Source organism: Aquarana catesbeiana, linkage group LG04 (genome assembly GCF_042186555.1).
Source record: "Aquarana catesbeiana isolate 2022-GZ linkage group LG04, ASM4218655v1, whole genome shotgun sequence".
Classification (NCBI taxonomy): Eukaryota; Metazoa; Chordata; class Amphibia; order Anura; family Ranidae; genus Aquarana; species Aquarana catesbeiana.
This window is the reverse complement of record NC_133327.1, coordinates 496,977,411-497,003,174: the sequence shown is the minus strand read 5'-3', so window position 1 is coordinate 497,003,174 and position 25,764 is coordinate 496,977,411. Positions and strand designations below refer to the sequence as shown.

The 25,764-nt window shown below is 42.5% G+C and overlaps 1 protein-coding gene across 4 annotated transcripts in view; it reads left to right on the top strand.

Annotated features, from left to right (window-relative positions):
• CRIM1 (cysteine rich transmembrane BMP regulator 1) overlaps positions 1 to 25,764 on the top strand; it is a 1,688,666-nt gene that overhangs the window by 1,260,405 nt on the left and 402,497 nt on the right. For all 4 annotated transcript variants that reach the window (XM_073627709.1, XM_073627706.1, XM_073627710.1 and 1 more), the window contains one exon: positions 17,920 to 18,048. In XM_073627709.1, the coding sequence (XP_073483810.1) occupies positions 17,920 to 18,048 (129 nt within the window). The remainder of the gene's footprint in view (positions 1 to 17,919; positions 18,049 to 25,764) is intronic.

Sequence of the window (25,764 nt, the reverse complement as noted above, 5' to 3'; positions counted from 1 at the left end):
TGTTGGACGGGTCCCAACCGTGTCAACTGGATACCGCAATGTCCACACTGGGCCCAGGTGGTGACTCCAACCGTAGGCTTCCGACATCCGGGACACAACATACAAAGCCTCTCCACTCCGTCAAACACTCCCAGTGCCAGTCCTCTGGTGAGCTCTAACTGAACAACGGTGTCGATCAGAACCCAGTCCTGTATCAGATAACCGCTGCATGGCAAGTGTATTCCCAACACCTTCCACCATCTTCCTCCACCTGTTTCGGTCTGGCATGTGGCACGCTGAAAACTTTTCCTCTGGGGCGTGGCTCCACCCCTCACTTGTTGGTTCAGCGCACGAGGAACTGTAGCTGCACATTTTCAAAGTCCTCCCCAGCAACCCCTGGTGGCAGGTACTGTTATACTGCAGGCTATCTAGGCAACAGTTACTGATATGTAGACTTCGTTGCTATGGGAGATGGTTAGCGGACAAACGTGAAACAGATATCCCGGACGAGCCCCACGTATAGCGCTTACCCCCGATGGAGCGGCTGATTAATTGTTATACCCGTAATTCACGTTTACCACCTAACCCATCGCAGCCCATAAATCCAAAAACACAGTCCATATTGTATTTTTCTCTTGCTTTATTAAGTAACATGAACTAGGATAGGAGAAGGGTTTCTTTTGAGATGCTCTTTTGTTGCATTATCATCTTTTTACTGTCTCTCCTGCTAAAACCTAGAATCATTGTGGATAATAGGAAATCACTTTGTGCGATTTCTTCAATCTGGGAAGATGGAAGTAGATTTGATAGAGAATAATTGATAAAGAGTCACTCTGAATAACTTCTTCATCTGCAGAACTTTTCAAGAACAGTCTGTATCTCTATATGTGTGCTTGCAGCTTTACCACTACCTTTTTACAACTACTTCCCATCTGCTTGGTACTTCCAAGTTGAGCTAAAGAAAAGTCACTCTGAATAACTCCTCCCGCTTGACTGATTGGAATCCTGGGGCATTGCTGAACCCAAAGTCACAGGCCATTACCGCCTGTCTCACTGACTTGCGTACCAACATCCCTCAGCCTCTGGCAGTACCCTTCCCTTGGGCTTTCACTCACGTGATCAATAGTCCATGTGCCACTCATAAACGATCGATCGCCCAGTTTCCTGCCGCTTTGTTGCTACTTCTTCCGCAATGACTCTTTGTTCCCTTTTCTCCTTTCTGCCATGCTCCCTTCCCCGCAGGGGCGGCCAACGACACTAGCGGCTACATGCTGTACGATGTCGTCTCCTCTATGGAGACCGGTTCGGGTTCCGCACCCTTCTCGCAAGGGGGGGCTCCGTTGGCTCCACGGAGGGGGAACCTCTCTCCTCTGGGAACCAGGCTGGCTTCTCCAAGCTCGAACAGGAAACTCTCCCTAACTGACCATGTGACCCAGCTTTTATATGAGAGTCCCGGGACATTGCCCAACAAATTAATGATTGGCCGAGACTCGCATACAAACTACCTGCCACTCAAATCCCAAATGAACAAACAGGCCTGCAGTAATGGTACAAGCCTGCCTAAATTTACCTGAAACTATAACCTAGCAAAAAGGTCACATACTTAAAAGTGCCCACTACATATATGAATACAAAATCTAGTGACTATTTTGGATAAAGCATAGGCAATATCTTGCCAATCCGATAATTCCAATGTGGTATTCAAGTCTCGGTCCCATTGAGTCATGTAAGGGAGCTTAGCATTCGGGTCAGTAAGGGTAGTATATATTGTAGATATCCTTCCCCGTAAGAGGCCCTTCGTTTTGACAAGATAGTTCAAAATTTGTAAGTATAAGGGGTCCATCTAACAGGTTACGTTTTTAGATCGTACAAAAGAAATAATCTTATTATATCTAAATAATTTGCCGGAGGGCATCTGAAATGTGTCTTTAAAATATTGCAACGAGTGTGGTTGATCCTCATTAAGGTAGTCTCCTATCCTAAGAAGCCCTTTGTTGAGCCATCATAGGAATAGCATTGGAGTCATTCTGGGAGAGAACTCAGGGTTAAAAAATATGGGAGCTAGTTGCGTATGTGGAAAGGACAGAGGTTTGGGATGTTGTACTCTATCCCAGACTGATAGTGAATGAGACAGGGTAGGACACAAAATAGGAGGGTGAAGACGGTTAGGGAGCCACATTAGAGAACCTATGGCGAAAGGGTGGCACCAAAGAGCCTCAATAGACACCCAGAGGGGTGTAGATCCCTTGGCCATTGTAAGAAAGCTGAGTTATTTGAGCCGCTTGATAGTAAGCTTGTAAATTATGGAGGCCAAGCCCACCAGACGGTTTTGAGACATACAGTGTCATTTTATTCATTTGAGGTTTCTTATTGCTCCAAAAAAAAAAAGGGCGTTTGATTGTAGTCGCTGTATATCTCCCCTCGGAACCGCAATCGGTAAAGTCCTAAAATAATAAAGTATCCTAGGTAGGAAGGTCATCTTAAAACTGATCCTATAAAACCAAGACAAGGGATAGACTGCCCATCGTTGAAGATCCTCCCGGAATCGACGGAAGAGTGGAGGATAATTAGCCCGATAGAGAGTATCATTCGAGGGTGTCAGCTGGATGTCTAGATATTGGAGGGAGCTTTGTGCCCATTGAAAATTATAAGTGTTTCGTAAGGTCGAGACTGTCGAAGGGGGTAAAGAAATATTAAGGGCTGTCGTTTTTGGTGTATTTAAAGAAAGCCCAGAGATCTTGAAAAATTGATGGAACACATCAGTGACAACAGTCAAAAGATTAGGTAAGTAATTTGAGGATTTGAGACATACATGAGGATGTCGTCGACAAACGAGGAACATTTATGCTCCTGTTGCCCACAACATATGCCATGTATATTAGGACGAGATCGAATTGCTACAGCTTAGGGATTCAACTGCTAGGGCAAATAGCAATGGGGAAAGCGGGCAACCCTGTCTTGTTCCGCGCTGGATAGGAAATGATGCTGATTTATGACCCCGAGTGGAAACCTGGGCTGGCAGGTTACTATAAAGTCGTTTAAGCAATAAGATAAAAGCAGAGCCGAATCCAAAAGCCTCCAGAGTAGTAAATAAGTAGTCCCAATTTAAGCTATCAAAGGCCTTATGAAGGTCCAATGAAAGAAGTAGTAGTTCCCTCGATACAGGGGCATCCCATTTGGAGTGCACTGTAGAGATCAATGCTATGGACTGATGAATCTGATCCAGCGTTTGGGTTCGGTTATAAAACCAGATTGATCTTTGTGAATGTATTGCGTCAAAAAAGTACCGAGACGTAAAGCTAAAAGTTTTGTTAAGATTTTGAGATCACAATCAGTGAGATAGGATGGTAGTTAAGGATGTCTGTGGAGTCTTTGTGTGGTTTGGGAATGACACTGATGTATGCCCTATTTTCATCATTGGGACTTTTCCACCATCTCGCAAGAAATTAAAGTAGAGAGCCATATGAGGAGCTAACTGTTCAGAAAATTTCTTATAATTATTATTACGGAGGCCATTAGGGCATGTTATAATAGCTTAATAGTGTTATGTATTTCCTCACGTCTAATGGGTTGGTCCATAAGTTCTCTATGGGATTCTGTGAGATATGGCAGAGATAAGGTGTGCAAGAAATTAATGGAGACAGGAATGTGGCTCTGGGATGGGTTGTATAGTTTACTGTAAAAATCTTGAAATTCCTGAAGAACCTTCTGGGGATAGTTGGGAAAGATTGCCGCTTGAGAGTCTAATTTTTGGAAGAGCTACGTGTGAATGTTTAGGGGTAAGCTTACATGCTAATAATGTACCCAGTCGATCCCGCCAAGTGAAAAACGTATGATTGGTCCAGTGTAAGTGTTTCTCTGCCTTTGTGGTAAGGCAGATATTAAGTTCCGTACGTGCCTGCTCAAGTTTAATCAACAGGTCAGGGTGTGGGGAACTTTGGGTTGGGTATCTAGGGCTTCGTATTCCCTAGTCTTGGTACTGAGCACCTTGTCACAAGCTTTTTTTTTAAGTTTAGATGCCAACTGGATCAGAAAGCCCCATACAGAAGCCTTGTGGGCCTCCCAATTGAAGGCGGAGGTGGTATCCTTTGCCTTATTGATATCAAAATAAGTTTTCAAGTGGGTAAGGATATCTAAACAGTAAGATTCATTACTGAGTATACAGTGCCTTGCAAAAGTATTCACCCCCTTGGCTTTTTACCTATTTTGTTACATTACAGCCTTTAGTTTAATGTGTTTTTAATCTTAATTATATGTGATGGATCAGAACACAATAGTCTAAGTTGGTGAAGTAAAATTAGAAAAATATATACATAAAACTATTTTTCGGAAATATGATAATTGACATGTGCGTATGTATTCACCCCCTTTGCTATGTAGCCCATAAAATACTCTGGTGCAACCAATTACCTTCAGAAGTCACATAATTAGTGAAATGATATCCACCTAAGTGCAATCTAAGTGTCACATGATCTGTCATTACATATACACCTTTTTGAAAGGCTCCAGAGGCTACAACACCTAAGCACCACTAACCAAACACTGCCATGAAGACCAAGGCATTCTCCAAACAAGTAAGGGACAATGTTGTTGAGAAGTACAAGTCAGGGTTAGGTTATAAAAATATCCAAATCTTTGATGATCCCTAGGAGCACCATCAAATCTATCATAACCAAATGACAAGCACATAGCACAACAGCAAACCTGCCAAGAGACGGCCGCACACCAAAACTCACGTATCGGGCAAGGAGGGCATTAATCAGAGAGGCAGCACAGAGACCTAAGGTAACCCTGAAGGAGCTGCAGAGTTCCACCACAGAGACTGGAGTATCTGTACATAGGATGACAATAAGCCGTATGCTCCATAGAGTTGGGCTTTATGGCAGAGTGGCCAGAAGAAAGCTGTTACTTTCAGCAAAAAACAAAATAGCATGTTTTGAGTTTGCGAAAAGGCATGTGGGGGACTCCCAAAATGTATGGAGGAAGGTGCTCTGGTCTGATGAGACTAAAATTGAACTTTTTGGCCACCAAAAGAAATAGCTATGTCTGGCGCAACCCCCAACACATCACATCACCCAAAGAACACCATCCCCACAGTGAAACATTGTGGTGGCAGCATCATGCCGTGGGGATGTTTTTCAGCAGTTGGGAGTGGGAAACTGGTCGGAGTTGAGGGAAAGGTGGATGTGCTAAATACAGGGATATGCTTGAGCAAAACCTGTACCACTGTGTGTGATTTGAAGCTAGGACAGAGGTTCACCTTCCAGCAGGACAATGACCCCAAACACACTGCTAAAGCAACACTTGAGTGGTTTAAGAGGAAACATGTAAATGTGTTGGAATGGCCTAGTCAAAGCCCAGACTTCAATCCAATAGAAAATCTGTGGTCAGACCTAAAGATTGCTGTTCAAGCGCAAACCATCCAACTTGAAGGAGCTGGAGCAGTTTTGCAAGGAGTAATGGGCAAAAATCCCAGTGGTAAGATGTGGCAAGCTCATAGAGACTTATCCAAAGCGACTTGGAGCTGTAATATCTGCAAAAGGTGGCTCTACAAAGTATTGACTTTAGGGAGGTGAATAGTTATGCACATTGACTTTTTCTGTTATTTTGTCCTATTTGTTGTGGGCATGTTCTGTAAACTAAATGATGCAAATCCTCAAACATTCCATGTTAATTTCAGGTTGTGAGGCAACAAAACACAAACAATGCCAAGGGGGGTGAATAGTTTTGCAAGGCACTGTAGATTCATTTAATCTCCAGTGGGATTTATCTGATTGTCAAATTAGTGAACATGAACACTACAGGGTTGTAGTCTGACCAGGGCATCGAATTTATCTTAGCCGAGATCAATTTGGGTAGTAGACCCGAGGGGAGAAACACATAATCGATACGTGAATAACGATTATGGGCTCTGAAAAAGGGGAATAGTCTTGAGTGGTTGGATTGGCCTCACTCAAGCATCAATAAGGTCATAACTGTGTGACATCTGAGTAAAAATGTGGCTTTGTTTAGAAGGGAATTGAAGGTCGGAAAGATGGGATTTATCTAATATGTGATCCAGCACCAAATTAGAATCCCCAGCTACAATGACATCTCCCTTGAATTCCGGTGCCAAAGAACGAAGCAAGGAATGGAAAAAGGCCACCTGGTTTGTATTGGGGGCATAATAAACCAGAATCGCTACCAAGTTTTCCCCCAGGTGCCCTTTCACCAACAAGTAACGCCCCTCTTTGTCCTGCAGTATTTTAGATTCAGTAAATGAAAGCCGTTGTGACAGACAGAGCGCCACCCCCCCCCCCCCTGTTTTTTCTCTGTAGCATTGCCAAAATAACAAACAGGATAATCCTTATGTATATAGCGGGGAGTAAAATTAGAAGTAAAATCCGTTTCCTGAAGGGCCACAATATCAGCACCTATCGACTTATATAATAGTTAAACATTTTAATACGCTTAGAGGGAGAACGCAACCCTTGAACATTATGGGAAAGCAGTCTTATGGTTCCAACAAAGTCTGTTAACTTAGACATGGATAAGGATAAAAATAACTGTAAACTGGTAAACTCACCCACCAACGTACAGACGTCATGGAAGTCCAGGCAAAATTCTGGTTGACCCTCAGGAAGGAAAAGGAGAGAAAGTTAAAAACAGAGAAAGGAGTAAAGAGAATAAGAAGGATAAGATGATACATGGGTTTAAAAATGTCCAGTATCAAAAGGTGCAACATAGAGAAATAATTGAACAATGGAAAACACAAGAGAACGTAACCACGTAGTCCAGAACCCAAGTTCTGGGAATGTGGGAGTCTCCACCAAAGGTAACCAATGGGAAGAGTCCGATGAATTAGCGTGCATAGCCTCCTCACGGCACAAATATAAATTAGCAAGCAAAATGCCCTCCCAGACATACCCCAAAAAAAAAAAAAAAAATGAAGTCTCAATATCAACAAGGCCAAGGTGTCCCAGAGAACAAAAAGCACCAGGTTCAAAGACACATAGAATAGTAACAAAATGTAGGCAGCGGCTAATGTCCCGCAAAAGGACCACTGAGGAAAAAAAGAAAAGAAAATTGACTGGTGCCAATCAGGGAGTTCTCAGGTAACCAGGCGTGAAGTTGTGGATTTCCGTGATGATGGGGAAGACCACAGAGGCGAGGGCAGGGGGCCGCTGGATCTTGATTAGTTCTGGGATGAGGGATTATGGGAGATAAATCCCAATTTCAGCAGGATCTTTTCACCTTCAGCAAACGTAGAGAAAGAATATGATCTTTTGTAGGTAAATTGTAAACGGAAAGGATAGTTCCATCGGTAGCGAATGTTACGCTGAAGCAAAGGTTTAAACGCTCTCTGTTTTTGAATGGTAGCTTGGGAGATGTATGCAAAGATCTGAATTTTGTAGCCTTCAATTTCCAGGTCCGGGTGTTCCCTGGCATACCGCATGACCGATTCCTTGACCCTGAAGAAATGAGGTTTCACAGTCACATCCCTGGGAGGCCCATCAGGTTTCAGAGGAACTAGGGCCCTGTGAATTTGGTCAATTTCCAGATGGATTTCGCCATTTTCTGGGATAGCAGATTGCATCAAAGAATAAGTGATAGAGGAGAGATCTTTAACCGTTTCTGGCAAACCACGAATACGCAAATTGTAGTGCCTGGCGAGATTTTTAAGATCATCAAAATCATGAAGTTCAGTAATCATGTTGGAGTTTTGTGCCACTCTATATACAGTGTCATCAACTTTGAATTCAATGCTGTCTAGGCAACATGCCAGTTCCTGGAAATCTTTCTTTAGGTCACAAGCCAGTTTAATGGTAGCTTTATCCAACTCTTTTTGTAGCATGTCTGCAAAACGTGCAAGAAGGATGGTGTCCAGAGAGTACGGCAGTGGTGCAGGTAAAGGAGTTGGGGACCATTCAGGACTACCAGGGTCTGCATCCTGGCTACTGGGCTGCACATTGTCAATATCTGTATACTGGTCACTAGTCTGGCTGAGGAATATGTCAGCCATGTCCCTATCAAGGGCAGAGGAAGTGTGGGAAGCATGGAGATGACAAAGGAGCCTGTAAGGGGGATCTGACAGGGCTGGATGGAGCACAGGGAGGATCTGCCAGCTCACCTGAAATCCGGATGGCTGTGGATGGATTTGTGTTGTATGCCCCTGGGGCAGGGGGCTTCCCTTTGTTCACCTGTGGCTGCATTTGCTTTTTGTCTGTTCGTATGGCGCTGTTGCCGGTCGCCATCTTGGAATCTCTCCAGGACCCACGAAGCGGGTAGCAGGAGTCGTCGTGGGTCTTCCCCTCCGACCGGGTGGACATAGAGCGGGGCTCCGTGGTGTGCGCCCGCTGCCCCTAAAGTTGTGCTGGGGTGAGCGGGGTAGGAGAGCTGCGATAGGAGACTTAATGTGCTGGGAGTGTGTGGAGCAGTCTAAGCATGCATCTGCTCTCGCCACCCACGCATGCACATTCTATAGTTTTTTTTTAAACCAAGTAGAGCCCTGGTTAAGTCCAGGAGGTAGAAAGTGGAAAAAAAGAAGGGTTGGAAGGGGGTTTAGGGGACAAGAAAGGAGGGGGAAAATGACCAGGTTGCCCCTCCTGGCATGTTGGAAGAGCTCTCTGGGGCAGGTTAGGGGACAAGCTACTGCTGAGAGGCTAATGGGGGACTGTTCCTTATAAATTAAATAAGGGGTCCAAACCTTCCAATACTCTCATCTTGCTCTTTCAGCACCATAGTAAGGTTCATTGCGCTACTTTAACTGGTAATTGCGCAGTCATGCAAAAAAGTACTCAAACAAAGCTTTTATTATTTATATAATAGAGCTTTCTTTTGGTGGTATTTGATCACCACTGGGTTGTTCTTTCTTTGCAATATAAACGTAAAAAAGACAGAAAATTTTGAAAAACAAAAACACTTTTACCTTCTGCTATAAAACGCATCCAAAAAAAAAAATCTAATTTCATCATAAATTTTGGCTGTGGTAAAAAAAAAAAAAAAAAATCCCAATAAGTGTATATTGATTGGTTTGCATGAAAGTTATAACATCTACAAACTACGTTATATACACTATATTACCAAAAGTATTGCAACACCTGCCTTTACACACACACAAACTTTAATGGCATCTTAGTCTGTAGGGTTTAATATTGAGTTGGCCCACCCTTTGCAGCTATAACAGCCTCAACTCTTCTGGGAAGGCTATCCACAAGGTGTAGGAGTGTGTCTATGAGAAAGTCTGACCATTCTTCCAGAAGCATATTTGTGAGGTCAGGCCCTGATGTTGGACGAGAAGACCTGGCTTGGACTCTCTTCTCAAATTCACCCTAAAGGTGTTCTATTGGGTTAAGGTCAGAACTCTGTGCAGGCCAGTTAAGTTTTTCCACCCCAAACTCACCCATTCATGTCTTTATGGACCTTGCTTTGTGCACTAGTCCAAATCATTTGGTGGAGGGGGATTATGGAGTGTTTTTTTTTTTTTTCAGTCCGGGGTTGGGCTTCATCCCTTAGTTCCAGTGAGGTCAGAGTCCTGACCTCAACCTGATAGAACACCTTTGGGATGAATTAGAGTGGAGACTGCGAGCCATGCCTGACCTCACAAATTTGCTCCTGAAAGAATGGTCAATAGACACTCTCCACAAACCTTGTGGACAGGCTACCCAGAGGAGTTGAAGCTGTTAGAGCTGCAAAGGGTGGGCCAACTCAATATTAAACCCTATGGACTAAGACTGGGATGCCATTAAAGTTAATGTGTCGGGGCGGATCAGGGTTAGCTCCCCTGGTCATAGTCTAACCTCATCCCCAATAGGCCGAAACACCTTCCCGGTGATAACTGGAGTGTGTTTCCTTGCAAAGAATTGCACACAATTGCCTATTGACAATTAATACTAGAAAGGACAATCCGTAGTATCGATTGTCCATTCTATTTCTTCTTGAGCTTTTTCTGCTCTTCTCTCTCTCTCTTTTTCCTTCTAACTTCTATCCTCCGACCTTATCCTTCTATACCAAGTTCCTCCCTATTGTATCCACCTCCCCTCTCCCTAAAAATTTGTCTTTTGACACGAGCGTGAAGGACCAAATCACTATTTTTTCATTGAACGCTAAGGGGTTGAATGTACCTGAGAATCGGCGCATGCTCTTGAATGATCTCAAAAGAGCTAGAGCAGACATAGCGTTCATTCAGGAAACCCACTTTAAAACAGGTGCACCGATGTGTCTGAAAAACCGGTACTTTCCACTCACTTATCATGCCACCAACCCTTCAGCCAAATCCAAAGGTGTTTCTATACTCCTTACAGGGAAAGTGCCCTGGACTTGCCAGGACACTAGAATCGACGCTGAAGGGAGGTATGTGTTCCTCAAAGGGCTTATAGGGGACGTGTTAGTGACTTTAGCTACAGTCTACGTCCCAAATGACACAATATACTTTCATACACAAAACACTGACTGATCTGATGAACTTTGCTGAAGGACAACTGATTCTGGGTGGCGATTTTAATACCCCCTTAAATCCGACGGTAGACACATCCTCCGGTACCTCTTCTCTGCGTGCATGCTTACATAAACGTATCACTCGGGCTCTTCATGAGGCCAGACTGATAGACGTGTGGAGGCTTTTGCACGCGGGGGAAAGGGACTACACGTTCTTCTCACCCCACACAAAACATACTCGCGCATTGACTTTTTCTTGATACCACATAGCCAACTAGAGACAGCGGGCGCAGCTACCATAGGTACCATAACCTGGTCGGACCACGCACCCATTACTTTGCACTACTCCCTCTCACAGACCGCGATGACTAAAGCGAAATTCTGGCGACTGAATGAAAGTTTACTACAGAATCCCACAGTACTATCTGATGTCACAAAAGAACTTAACCAATACTTTCTGACCAATAATATCGACAACTGCGACTGTGGGATAATTTGGGAAGCCCACAAGGCTGTGATTAGAGGGTCCTGATTAAACACGGAGCGTATATTAAAAAGGAACGGAGAAACAATTATTGTTGCTCCTACAGAAAACTCATGACTTGGAAAGAGCACATAAGAGAAACCCGACAACAACACTAGAAACAGAACTTCTGACTGTACGTAGGCAGACAATTGATCTGTTACAATATCAGGCAAAAGCAGCACTACAATCATGTAGGAAAATTACATATGAGTCGGGGAATAAATGTGGGAAACTTCTTGCTAGAGCAGTTAGACAGCAAAGACTTTGTGCATATATCCCCAAATCATCTCCTCGTCAGGACAGAGGAAGGTCTTACCCACTTAAATTGCCAATGAATTCAGAACTTTCTACTCCTCCTTATACAACCTCCCGAAACCACATACTAATGACACCGCAGTAGAGGACTATCTTTCTCAATCTAATCTTCCCAAACTTTCACAGGAAAGTGCAGCTGCCCTAGAAGAACCCATCACATTGACAGAACTGCAATGCGCTATTAAAAGTATGAAACCGGGTAAAGCACCTGGGCCAGATGGACTTACCCTCCAATACTATCAGACACTACTCCCGGTTTTAGGCCCATACATGTTAAAACTCTTTAACAACCTTACAGAGGGGGGGCATTTACAGAGGGACACCTTAAGAGCTCACATTTCCCTCATACCCAAGGAGGGAAAGGATCCGTCTGCCTGTGGTAGCTACAGGCCTATATCTCTTTTAAATATAGATCTTAAACTCCTCGCCAAAATATTAGCCAACAGATTATCCCACCATATGACAGATTTGATACACCTTGACCAGGTGGGTTTTGTCCCCACACGTAAGGCTAGGGACAACACTACCAAAATACTCAACCTGATACATAGAGCCACTGTGACTAAGACACCATGCATTTTTCTCAGCTTGGACACTAAGAAAGCATTTGACCGGGTGAGTTGGGAATTTATGACCTCAGTTCTTAAACACATCGGACTAGGCAGACACATGCTGCATTGGATCTCAAATATTCCATACCGACAGCCCGGGACAAAGCTAATGGAGTCTTGTCTGACTATTTTACCATCTCTAATGGTACCAGACAGGGGTGCCCATTGTCACCCCTTCTTTTTGCCCTGGTACTTGAACCCTTTTTAAATACGATACGCCGAAATTCTGACATTTTGGGAATTACTATAGATCAAAGGCATTATAAGATTTCTGCATATGCAGATGATCTCCTGTTTTCTCTGACCAACCCGACCATATCCCTTCCTAACTTAATCAAAGAATTCCAGAGATATGGGAACATATCTAATCGAAAAATTAACTTTGACAAGTCTACAGCGATGGGCATTAACATGACAACAGAAAAATTGGCCACCCTGAAAACTAACTTCAACTTTAAATGGTCCGACAGTCACTTTACCTACTTAGGAACAAATATACCTAGAGATCTGAAACGCACATTTGACCTGAATTTCCCACCAATGCTATCCAAAGCAAAAGAGCTGCTTGAAGAGTGGGGCAAGGGTCTTCACTCTTGGTTCAGGAGATGCAATCTCATCAAAATGTGCATTCTCCCGAAATTTTTATATTTGTTCCAAGCTCTGCCAATCAGGATTCCCTCCATGTATTTCAGACAAATACATTCACTGTTTATAAAATTTGTATGGTCACATTCGAAACCCAGACTACAAAGACGTTACCTGACTCTACCGAAACATTATGGCAGTCTTGCCCTCCCTGACGCAAAACACTATTATCAAGTAGTACACTTAGGGAGGATCATTGACTGCAACAGACATGAACGAACCAAATTATGGGTTCAGGTGGAATGCACCCAGGGAAGTGTCCCGCTAAAAGGAGCGGTCTGGTGTTATGATCAGCTTCCCCGGGACATGACCTCACGCCCGATTATAGACACCACGTTGTCGGTAGGCTCAGTAATACTAAAGAATACTTCCCTGACATCAAGGCAGTCTCCTCTGTTTCCTATTCTGGGCAATCCGGCATTCAAACCAGGACTGGACCACTCAGAATATGAGATGCTATGGACGGCGGGTAAAGATTGTGCATTACACTATGTGGATGGAGATCAGTGGACCTCAGTTCAATCACTGATGAACGATAGTGGAGGTTTTCAGTTACCATTCTGGAAAGCGATCCGTTTGCATCATTTTATTCACTCACTACCAGACCCTACACACTTTAAATGGGACTTGACGACCCTACAAGAATATTGTAGGGCTGAAGGTACATTATCTCAGATACTTTCCAAAACATATTCTCTGTTCAACACACCTGCGGAACAACCGGACCTACTGTTTCTGCAGAAATGGGAAAATGACCTACAGTGCAACTTCACAGCTACACAAAAACAAAACATACTTCAATTCTCCCTGAAGTCGTCCATCTGCACAAAAACTCAGGAGACAAATTATAAAATTCTGACTAGGTGGTATTATACACCTCAATTGCTACATAAACACATCTGATAGGTGCTGGAGGTGTCATGCAGACAAACGGACACTTTTGCATATTTTTTGGACCTGCCCACTTTTACAAAATTTTTGGATGACAATTGAGAAAATTATTAAGAAATTCACAAACCACATAACTCAGAGAGATCCCCTGAGCTTTCTGCTGCACGCCACCTCAATCCCGGCTCGGTCGTTCAAGAAATCAGTGGTTAGACATTTGCTCAATGCGGCAAAGTCTTGTATTCCAGCCTTGTGGAAACAAAATGTACCCCCCTCTGTGGGAATGTGGCTATGCAGAGTAGAAGACATTAAAAAACTGGAAGATTTAGAATTTACTGCCCAACACAAACAAGACAAACATTCCAAAATCTGGTTATCCTGGAATATATTCATTTTGTTCGATGAGGGACAAACCTTACTAAATTCTTAAGAGTCACATTAATGCAGATTTACTTTGGGACAGAATCCCTGCACAGTCCATCACGCTCGTGTTGAATATACACCCCCCCCTCTATTCTTTCTATACTTTCTATCTGTTTCACGTACCCATTTCTTCAATTAGTGGTCTAGTATTCAGTCAATAGATACCCGTCCATTTACATCATATATGTTGGGGTTATGAAGTAGCGGACAGCCTGGAGTACACCAATCAAAAAGTATAACAATGTTACATAGATCTATATAGGTGGCCAGGACTGGCCTGCGGGCCAAATGGTATAATTCTATGTGGTATGTTATCTTCTCTGAAAACAGAATGAGAGCCTTTTATTGAAAACATATACATCTGTTATAATGTTGAAACTGACCATTGTTGTATTATACTCTCACGGTATTCCTTTCTCTTCTCCTAAACATTTTCAATAAAAAAACTTTATATTTGAAAAAAAAAAAAAAAAAAGTTAATGTGTGTGTAAAGGCAGGCGTTCCAATACTTTTGGTAATATAGCATATGTTGGAATGGTTTTTTATATTACTAATGGCGGTGATCATTGATTTATAGTGGGACTGCGATGGGAGTGGACGGCAATCTGACACTAATTGGCTCTGGGAAGGAACTAACTAACTGCCACTGACACCACCAGCGACATTTATACAGTGATCAGTGATACTATACATTGTCACTGTACTAATGACACTGGCTGGGATGGTTAACATCTAGGGTGATCAATGGGTTAAATGTGTGACCAACAGTGTATAATATGTGCTGCTTTTTACTAAATATCTTTGTTTCTTATTCCTTCTTTGCATTGCATTTGCATTGCTATTTGCATTGTATAACATTTACAAGAAGTAAAACATTTAATATGCAAAGAGGTGATGGACAGACCCACAGTGTCTTTATTTGAAGTTTGCTAGTAAAAAAATCTTTGCAAACCATTAAGGCCCTATGAAAGATTCTTCAAAAATTTTTATTTACTTCTAGGTAAGTTGTTTACAGGACTTGGTACAGATACATCACCAGACAAAGATAACATAACTAGACCTGTGGTCAATGACTTTGACTAATTCATCTGCTGGGGTAGCTAAAATGATGTATTCTTTTCAGAGCTTAGCATAATATTACTTTCATTTTTGTTTATCAGGAATACTTCCTAAGTATTTAGATTTAGAAGAGCAGGGATTTATACAAAAGAGAAAAAGCATAATAGGCTGACAGCTTTAATCAAATTAAGGGAGTGTTGTTGTTATGGTAAAGAAGAGTTTCACATTTAAAGCCTCAAACATACAGCCTTTAGCAGCATAAGATGGAAATTATGATAATTCATAATTCATGTTCTAGAAAAATAGCTCCTAGCTACTCTGTTATGCCATACATTCATTACATACCTAAAGGTCCAGTTGTTTTCATGCTTTTTTCATCAGTCCTTTCTGTGTTATTTACAGTACAAGATGGTATAAAGTGTTTCATTTCTTTTTTGCAGTCTTTTTCATTTGCTGTTTCTATTCATTTGAATCTGAGGAAAACAAGCCCAGCAGAATAAGAGAACTAAAAGTATTTGAAAAGCACAAGAGAAGCAGAGTAAAGAAAAAAAAAAAAAAAAAAACAAAGATTAAAAAAAAAATCATAAACAGTGAGAGAGACAACTAATTATACGTCTGATTTTAGGAGTTGTATTTAAATTGACTGTGTGGTAAATGAGGTTTAAAGTGGAGGACCACCCTAAAAAAAAAAAATTGCACCAAAAATCTTAAAAAAAAAAAAAAAAAAAATTGAAATTTTAATTTTAAAATTTTAAACTTACCTGAACACTTGTTGCTAGGCACTTCCTAATCTGCCTCGTCCTATTCTGCGGCGTGTTCTGCTCCTAGCTGAGCAGCCCCGTTGCCTTCTGGGAACTGTGTGTGTTCCCAAAAAACCACGGGGCCATTCACAGAGAGCCACGCCACTCGCGCGTGCGCAGTAGGAAACTGGCAGTGAAGCCGCAAGGCTCCACTGCCTGTTTCCCTTAGAATGGCGGTGCTGGGAGCCGAGAGCCGAGGGACGGGTCGGCCTCGGGAGGCCGACATCGCGGGCACCCAGGACAGGTAAGTGTACTTATTTAAAGTCAGCAGCTGCAGTGTTTGTAGCTGCTGACTTTAAAAAAAACAATTTTTGCTGGCCGGAATCCCACTTTAATGTTGATAAATGTAAAGTTATGCACTTGGAGGCTAAATATATGCATGCATCATACATACTAGGAGGAGTACAACTGGGGGCATCAACGGTGAAGAAGGATCTGGGTTTTCTGGTAGATCATAGGCTTATTAATAGCATGTGATCCCAAGCTGTGGTTTCCAAGGCATGCAAAATCCTTTCTTGTATTATAAGAGTTACAGACTCTGTACAAATCATTAGCAAGACCTCATCTGGAATATGCAGTTCAGTTTTGGGCACCAGAGAGTGCAGAGAAGGGCAACCAAACTGATAAGCAGCATGGAGGAGCTCAGCTATGAAGAAAGATTATCTGAACTGAATGTATTTTCTCTATTTTTTTTTTTTAACAAGAAAAGAAATACAAGCGATGCAAATACACAGTTGTTCACAAAATACTGTTACATAGATTGTCACACAATGAATGGGCGAAGTTTTAAAACAGGAGAAATCTGTACAGAGTTATTGAATTATATCACATTAGGAGATGAGATCGAATAGGAGATTAAAGTGTTACAAAGACACAACAGTAAATCCGTCTGTATATGCAGTAAAGCATGCTTGTTATACTTACTGTGGAACCTAAGTGGCTAATCCTCTGCATCGTATGAAAAGGCTGTTTGATCCTGTATGGACAGATCCTCCCCCTCCTGCAGGGTCTCTTGGTAAGGTCAGAAAAGACACAGTGAGGGTAGTACTGCTGCACATGCTCAGTTTGGTCTCTATTGCTGGAGAGAACTTTTCTTTGTTGATCAGAGCTAGCTAAGTCACATGATATTGACATCACATTTGGGCGTGTATACAGATCCTAAATGACAGCCCAGTCCCTCCCTCTTCCTCCATGCCCAGTAACTAAAAAAAAAGAACACAATGGGTGGGCTGGCACATCTTGATTGATGGATGATCCGCCTCCCATAACAGCATGAGGACACGGGATTTGTTGGAAATCTCCTCCTATCTCAACACTCAGCATTTAGGCAGACCCTGCAGTTTATCATGTGACCGTGGTATACAGATCAGTCAAAAAACTATATGGCAGTATTTTAATGTAAAAAGAAGATTTATAAACTGTGTGTGTGTGTGTGTGTGTGTGTGTGTGTGTGTGGGGGGGGGGGGGGGGGCGCAGATGAACTATTTTCATATTACTGGGTTTAGTAACACTTTAAGACGGGATATGATCAACATGTATAAAAACATAAGTGCTCCATATAGTGAACTCTGGGTTGTATAGTGATAACCAAAAACCAGTTCCAAAATGTAGGGAAACATGTTCTTGCAGCCCCATAATGTAGAAGGGTTAGGGGTTCAGGCTTCACCTATCACACTGGGCATAACCCCATCATGGTCTGGGAACCATAAGGATGAACTATTTCCTTGGATTTTTGTATTACCCTGTGGCTAACTACACATGTTGCACTTCATGCCAAGGTGAGGGCAGGATCCAGCGCACAAAGCAGATATTACAGCTTGACACCACACATTGGGTACCCAAGGTAAATCACAGTGGGATACCAATCTGGAAACTGCTAGATAATCCAGGGCAATAAGCAGTCATATCTTGATAGCAGTATTGAAAAAAGTAAATGTTAAAAAGAAAAAAAAAAACTTCTTCAAAGGAAAAGAGGTCTATCACCTAAAAACACCAGCAAAAAAATGAGCCTTACATAATGGGTGGGTTTAAATGAGAGTGCATTGGGGACAGCCCTAGCATGTTTTTTCCTACCTGAAGGTAACCTACATATAACCCATGGTCTATAAATGCAAGCCCCGTGTCTTGCACTGTACAATTAGGATAACATTTACTTTCTTCAGTTTTAGCATTTCTTTAACAGTGTTATTTGGTAAAATGTGAATAATTTTGAATTCAGTTGTCTATCAGTTTAATCGAGGCAATTCATTCTTCACAGAACCCACATACATCACTATGGCGCCACCAACATGTGATCTGTTGATAAACTGCACACTGACCGAAAAAGACTGCAGCTATGGATTCCGGCTAGACCAGAATGGATGTCGCATATGTCAGTGCAAAACAAGTAAGTTACTTCTTGTGTACAGGTCTTAGTTTGAGTTTTCTTAAGGCTCTTGCACAAAGGGTGTCAGAGCCATTCAGCATAATTCCGGAATTATTAAGGAAAAAAAAAAGAAAATGTTATGTTTTTTACATATGCCACATGTGATTTCAGGATAGCACCACCATATACATGGATACAGTAGCACACAGCCATTTATGTTAATGACAGGTTGTACACTGTACCTGTGCTGTCCAGGCTGAGAAAATAAACCCAAACTGGCTCATTTGCCCCTTGTGCAAGAGCCCTTATGTCTGTGTCTTTCAAACACATAGTTCAGTGTGTGTTTTTATTTAAAATAAGTAAAATAAAAGTAGCAGTCTAATATGTGTATTTATACTTTAGCAAGGCCTCTAATAAGTTTCCAAAAATCTTTCAGGTCCAAAACACATGCTATATATTTTACAAGTGTATCCTTCATTTCTCATGGGTTTTTTCTTTCTTTTCGGTCTTTTTATTGGTTTTCAAGCAGGTAGACAAGTAGAAGCAATCAAAACAAGATTATACAGTGCTACTACGAAATAACATAACGCATAATAATGAGTGACAAGTACAGTACCAAACATATAAACTGTTATAGACAACAAATAGGATAGACAAGATAAAGTGTTGGTACAAAACCTCATGGGGAGAGCCAATGGTAGACAGCTGGGAGCATCGGCCAAAAAAAGGGGGGCAGAGTGTAAAACAAACCGAGCCATTTGTCAGCTAATAGGAACAGAAGGTCTTGGTCAAATCCTGCTTAAAGGAAACAAGATGTCCAAGGTAGCCAGATGACCTGAAGTTTTTCAAGCTTGTCATTAAGCTTTGTCTCTATTTTTTCATGCAGGAGGATGGAGTTAATCCCAGATGACGTATTGGTTAAGGTCAGGGTGGACAATTTCCAGGCCTTAGCAATGGCCTGCCTTGCTTCTGTGAGAACGTGTATAAGTAAATTAAAATTCCGCTTAAGAATGCCAGAGGGTTTAGTATTTAGAAGTGTAGATTAGGCCAAGAATTGAACTGGTTATTCTGAAAATTCAGAAACTATCTGGAAAACATCTGTCTACAATTGACATACCACAAGACGGTTCCACCATGCATAAAGAAAATTGCCAACCTGGCTGTAGCTGTGGAAACATAGGGTGGCGTGTCCCGGGACATATTGAGCGATTCTAGTGGGGACCAGATATGACCTAGTCATCACTTTGTGATTTGTCTCCACTGCTAGAACTTTAGTAGAGCATGATTTAGTTGTGCTCTATATTTAAGACCACTCCTGGTCGTCCAGCTCTTCTCCCAGATACCATGGCCATTTGTGAGTGTAATTGGGTAGATGTTGAGAGGACAAAGCTATAAGTAAAGAAAACAAAAGTGAGATTAGGTCCGATTGCATGAGGATCAGAGTCACCTTTAGATTCAAAGCAAAAAAGCATTTAAGGTCTGTCAGGGAGGGAAATATTTGCACACAGTGTTTATTCCTTAAATAGTGAAAAATGTGTGGTGTGGGAGTTCCTTCTGTTGAAATGTTAGAGTAAGAAAGGTTTGACTCCATCCTTAGTGACTTGATGTCTCACCTTTTGTAATGTTTTTATTAGCTCACTGGGGTGGAAAAGCCCAACGAGATTGAGGGATTATATAAGGAGGGCATGAGGGGTTTATGGGGGGATAGGAGATTAGCTGAATATTTTAAGCGGCCGAAAAAAAAATTTAATTAAAAGTTAGCAGCTACAAAAAGTGTAGCTGCTGACTTTTAATAATCGGACACTCACCTGTCCCGCGGTCCAGTGATGTGGGCGTACAAAGCCCCGCTCCTCTCCCCGTCCTCTCCATGGCGCCGGCATTCTTACTGTGGGCGCCCGGCTATGGCTTCACAGCTGGGCACGCACTGCGCAAGACTGAGCTGCGCTGTGCGCTGTGAATGGCCAGGCAATCTTTTGGGACCTGTGACATGTCCCAGAAGATTGCAGGGAGGGAGGGGGGAGAAGTGAACTTCCTTTCGGTGCCAGGGAGCCCCTGGAGGAAACAGGAGCTGGATGCCTCTAAAAAGAGGGCATTCCTCCCCCCCCCAAAAAAAAAAATGACATGTGGCATGTCAGGGGGTCACCATCACTTAACGCAGAAGTTCCATGTTTGGGTGGAACACCGCTTTAACTGCTTCCCTGATTTACAACATTACTTTTGTGGCAGAATTTTTAAGCTGATGTCTATAAGAAGGGTGGAGCCAAAGTAAGTTGTTAATTTTAATGGTATTGCAATCCAGGGCCTCAAGAGAGACCCAGATAGGGTCTTCAAATCAAGGATATAATTTGGGTACGTGGGCTAATTGCTCTGCTTGAAAATACTTTTGGAGACATGGGAAGCCAAGACCAACCAAGTGCTTAATGTGTTTCTTTTTTAAATGTTTTCATCATCCTTTAAAAGCAGCTGAGTCTGTAGACTATGTGGGGGAAATAAGAGGAACATGTTGTCAAGATGCCTCTTTTCTCAACCAAACACTCCATCTTTTTTTGAGGGATGCCTGGATCTTGTGAGCATGTTCTAGAGCTGTCATTTGGTCCTTCCTGGTACTGCTTCTGGTCAAGATGCCCACACCACTTTATTTGGCACCTCTCAACTGAGAAGACCAAAAGCTCCTCACTCACAAAGAATAAGTTAATCAATCTGGTAAACAAACATCCTCCTTACAGCTTGATTTAAGGAATAGAGATTTGTTCACTGAATGCGTACTTAGTTTAGCTTTATGAATGATTGTTCACTTTTTATCCAATCGCATGTATGCAAAAATCGTTTTTATTCTCCTTGGACATGATTAGATATTGAAAGGGAGCACTGTATTCACTAATCTTAGTAGACATTCACTTTGCTCAGTGAACAGTCTCTATTCTTTTAATAAGTCTTTCTGGAACTCTTTACACTTGAGGAACACTTAGAGGAACAGAACTGTGGAAGCGGTTTCTAGTTAAAGGCAAGCAGAGGGCAAAAGAGTACTAATCACATTGCCTATGGTCTCCCTGCAGCTGATTTTTCCACATTACCAATTTACCATGGCATATTCTGTGGAGTGTCTCTGTGTGGAGGCAACCATCTTGGTAGAGGTAAAGACTAGCAGTCAGCGGCAGTAGATATAATAATAAATAAAATAATGACTAATAAAAATTGCATTTAATGTGAAACCAGGGCTTGTTTTTTGCTGCATCAATGTTAAATTATGAGTTGAACTTGAAAATTTATACACAGTATATTGCTGTATGTTATGGTTAAAAACTAGCCTTGGGACCACCCTGCTATTGACTTATTTAAATTGCAGATGGTAATTAGGCTTCAAAGCATTTAGTCAGAAGTGAGTTCTAGGAAAGGGCTCTGCCCATTTAATGTAACCTCATGGAATTTCCAGATCTTGTAGCATATAGTGCAAAGTTAAAAACTGAAAATGGTGCCCAGCAATGGCTTTCTGCCATTTTACAGGAAAAAAGAGAACAATTGTGTGACTGTAGGAAAATGTATTGAAGAAACCCAGTTCTAACATTTAACATGAAAGTGAGTATAGTCTTTCTTAAATTTGTTTGAAAAATGTTTGTGTACAAGTAAAAAAAAATAAATTTACAGTTATTTTTTAGTACCAAACAGTTTTTATTGCAATATTTATTTGTCCTGTTTTGCTCTTTATTTTGAATTGATACAACGTTTTATGCCCCGTACACACGGTCGGACTTTGTTTGGACATTCCGACAACAAAATCCTAGGATTTTTTCCGACAGATGTTGGCTCAAACTTGTCTTGCATACACACGGTCACACAAAGTTGTCGGAAAATCCGATCGTTCTGAACGCGGTGACGTAAAACACGTACGTCGGGACTATAAACGGGGCAGTGGCCAATAGCTTTCATCTCTTTATTTATTCTGAGCATGCGTGGCACTTTGTCCGTCGGATTTGTGTACACACGATCGGAATTTCCGACAACGGATTTTGTTGTCGGAAAATTTTATCTCCTGCTCTCCAACTTTGTGTGTCGGAAAATCCGATGGAAAATGTCCGATGGAGCCCACACACGGTCGGAATTTCCGACAACACGCTCCGATCGGACATTTTCCATCGGAAAATCCGACCGTGTGTACGGGGCGTTATGCAGGGTAACTATTGCATTGCTGTTGTTGAGTTCTGAATTTCTAGTAGAAATGTGCTTTGCTCTCTTTGAAGACATTTAAAAAGGAGTTTGTTTTCTTACCGAGAAAGAGGCACTTTCTGTTATCTGCAAAATATCAAGGATTAGAACCAAATAGTTATAAAACATATACATGGAAATAAGATGTGTCAGACACAGCATGTAACTGCTACAAAAAGCTGCACACCTTATTATTTATTCCATGTCTGCAATAACTGGCACCTGCATGGTTATCAACAAGCTTTATGCCAAATTTGGAGTTTGGAGATTCTAGACCCTAGTTTCCTTAATAAGTTGCCTGCATCCTAGTAACAGAGCCATTTATGTTTGGAACACTGTACGCATATTAATTAAAGCAACATGGTGATTTTATGAGATTATAGCGGTTCCCAAAATTGGAAAAGAACACATTTTATAGAAAACCAAAAGGTTTATTCATATACAATTAAAAAAGATTTATTTCTTTTTCATACATCATGGGACACAGCGTTGGGCTAATACGCCATATCTAGGTGAATGGACACTGGTAGACAAAGTTTTAGACAGGAAGTGATCCCCTGTATAACCCCTCCCATACAGGAAGTAAATCAGTTTTTTTTATCAATGTCTGCAAGATGGTCGGGCACATTTGTTTGAGCTCTCAGAGCTCCAGGTCTCTAGTCTCACAAACGGTTCTTAATAGAATCAAGGGATTGACCAATCGGATCTATATGCTTAGATAAATGGTACCCGAGCCTCGCAAAGAAGACTCAAGATCCTGCAAGGTTTTTTGCCTGTAATGCGACCTCTGGGCGCTGAACCCTGCAAAGTGGAATCCTGGACACCACAGCACTAAAGCATTCCTGCAGGGTGCTGTACATGTCCAGGGGAGTGGACCCTAAACATGAAAAGGGTACCCTGTCCTTTAAGGTCCTCAAGTGATAGGAACCCGCCGTGATGGGTGAAGATTCGGCTCTTAGTTTCTAAGCTGCCCTGCGCCTGGACGGGTAAGTGAATCCCCCTTATTCACTTATTGTGGGGTGTCCCAGTGATTGTAACAATCAGTCAAGCTAGCTAGAGGCTGGACACCTGTGCGCAATGACCATACGGGGGAGTTTTGAGCTTTGCTCAGTGAACAGTCTCTATTCTTTTAATAAATCTTTCTGGAACTCTTTACACTTGAGGAACACTTAGAGGAACAGAACTGTGGAAGCGGTTTCTAGTTAAAGGCAAGCAGAGGGCAAAAGAGTACTAATCACATTGCCTATGGTCTCCCTGCAGCTGATTTTTCCACATTACCGATTTACCATGGCATATTCTGTGGAGTGTCTGTGTGTGGAGGCAACCATCTTGTACCCTGTACATGTCCAGGGGAGTGGACCCTAAACATGAAAAGGGTACCCTGTCCTTTAAGGTCCTCAAGTGACAGGAACCCGCCGTGATGGGTGAAGATTCGGCTCTTAGTTTCTAAGCTGCCCTGCACCTGGACGGGTAAGTGAATCCCCCTTATTCACTTATTGTGGGGTGTCCCAGTGATTGTAACAATCAGTCAAGCTAGCTAGAGGCTGGACACCTGTGTGCAATGACCATACGGGGGAGTTTTGAGCTAGCTGTGGGTGTTTGCAAAGTGTACTTCTTTGCTTGTGTTTGGCTGTTTTTTACCTGCATGATGGCGCACGATGGTGCACCATTTCGCCTCTTGGTTCGCCCGTGGCGCACATGCATTCGTAAGAGCGCTGCTGTGCTCAACAGTTTGTTTGGTGGCCCTGGCGCACACGGCTGCGCCATAGGCGTTGTGCATACTCAGAGCAGCGCATGCACCATAGTCTAATCTGGGTGCACGAAAATTTGCGTCATATGCGTATACAGCCGTGGCCGTTTGCCGGAACCACGCACGTGCATGCGCAGAACGTCCCGGTGCACAGCTAGCTTATTTAAGCTGTGTATGCCAAGCATGCGGTGCTTCGAGAAGGCAGCTGTGGGACACAGAGCAGGCTCTGAACCAGGCATTTGCAGCGGTTCATTTCTCCTTATCCAGGTCATGTGAGTCACCAGGTGTTGCTTGGCAGGCTGAGGTGCTTAGCAGGATTGTTGCATGGGGGCTTGGTGAGCCCTATTACAGGGTCTCCCTTCTGAGGTGTGTTAATACTACACCCAGGTACTCTATTTTTGTGGCTTGTAAATGTCTTCAAAAAAGAGGAGTGGGACTAACACTACAGGGAAGGGCACACCTATGTCGCCAGTAGCTCCTGATGAACCTAGTCATATCCCTAGTGTTGTATTCCCTGAAAGACTAGAGGCTTCTGGGCAATCTGAGCCGCTGCGCCTATATGGTATTGTGCCTACAGTCAATGCTGCTGCTTCACCCTTTATCATCAAGGATGAACTGTCCTCAGCCCTAGCCAGGTTAGAGCACAGGATTGCTGTCATGATTGTCTCCATCCCACAGGGTGGCAAGAAGCGTGACAGATCACCCTCCCCTGAGCCTCCTAGTTTGGAGCAGGAATGGGTTGAGGATGGGGAAGAGCTAAAAGCTCAGGATTCTGTGGAGGGCCTGGCGAATGAGTCTGCTTCTGAGCAATCTTGACAAGAAGATATCCAGTTGGTGTATGCCTCTCAGTCGCAGAGGCTTTTGATCCAGATTCTTACCGAGATGTTGGTTCTGCCTTTAAATTGCCTCTTGCAGAGGTTACTGAGCCCCCTGGTCCTCTTTGGGGTCCCTGAGGCCTCTTCAGGCCACACAGGCTTTCCCCTTACACCCACTGTTGGAACAGGCGGTGTATGCTGATTGTGAACATCCTGACAGGATTTTTGTTCCTTCTAAGAGGTTTTCCCTTTTATATCCCATGGATGAAAGATTCATTAAGAAGTGGAACATGCCAGCCATAGATGCAGCAGTCTCTTCCTTAAACAATAACTTAACTTGTCCGGTGGATTATGCACAGGGATTGAAAGACCCTGTTGACTAGAAACTGGAGTCATTATTAAAGGCTTCCTTTTTTTTGGCCAGTTTAGCTATTCAGCCAGCTGTTGCAACAATTTGTATCTGCCGTAAAGGATCAGGTCAGACGGCCTGACAGGCCTAGCCAGGAGGATGATCTTGCGGATAATAAGACAGATATTCCTCGAGCGCTGTTTTGCTGTTGATGTTTTAAAGGATTCAGTACAGCAGGTTTCTTGTTTGTGCAAATGTGTTCCTAAAAAGGTATATAGAACTGAATGGGACTTTAATTGTGCCTCTAAGAAGTATAAATAGATGAAAAACAATTAATGAGAAAATATATAATTTTATTTTATTCAGTATAAAATCAGTTAATAATACATTACAGTTAATACGGTTGAAATTGATTCAGGGTGTGCAAATCTCCGATTTTAACAGAGTTATGGCCTACGCGTTTTTCGCGGATGAGGCAGCTTCATCAGGGTCTTTGAGAATAGCACAATGTGATCACGTGTAGATTCTACAAATACAGCATAAATTAATATTGCATAGATTTATAGAGTTACATCAGTGAGGACTAGAATATAAAATGTATATAAACACTGATGCATACA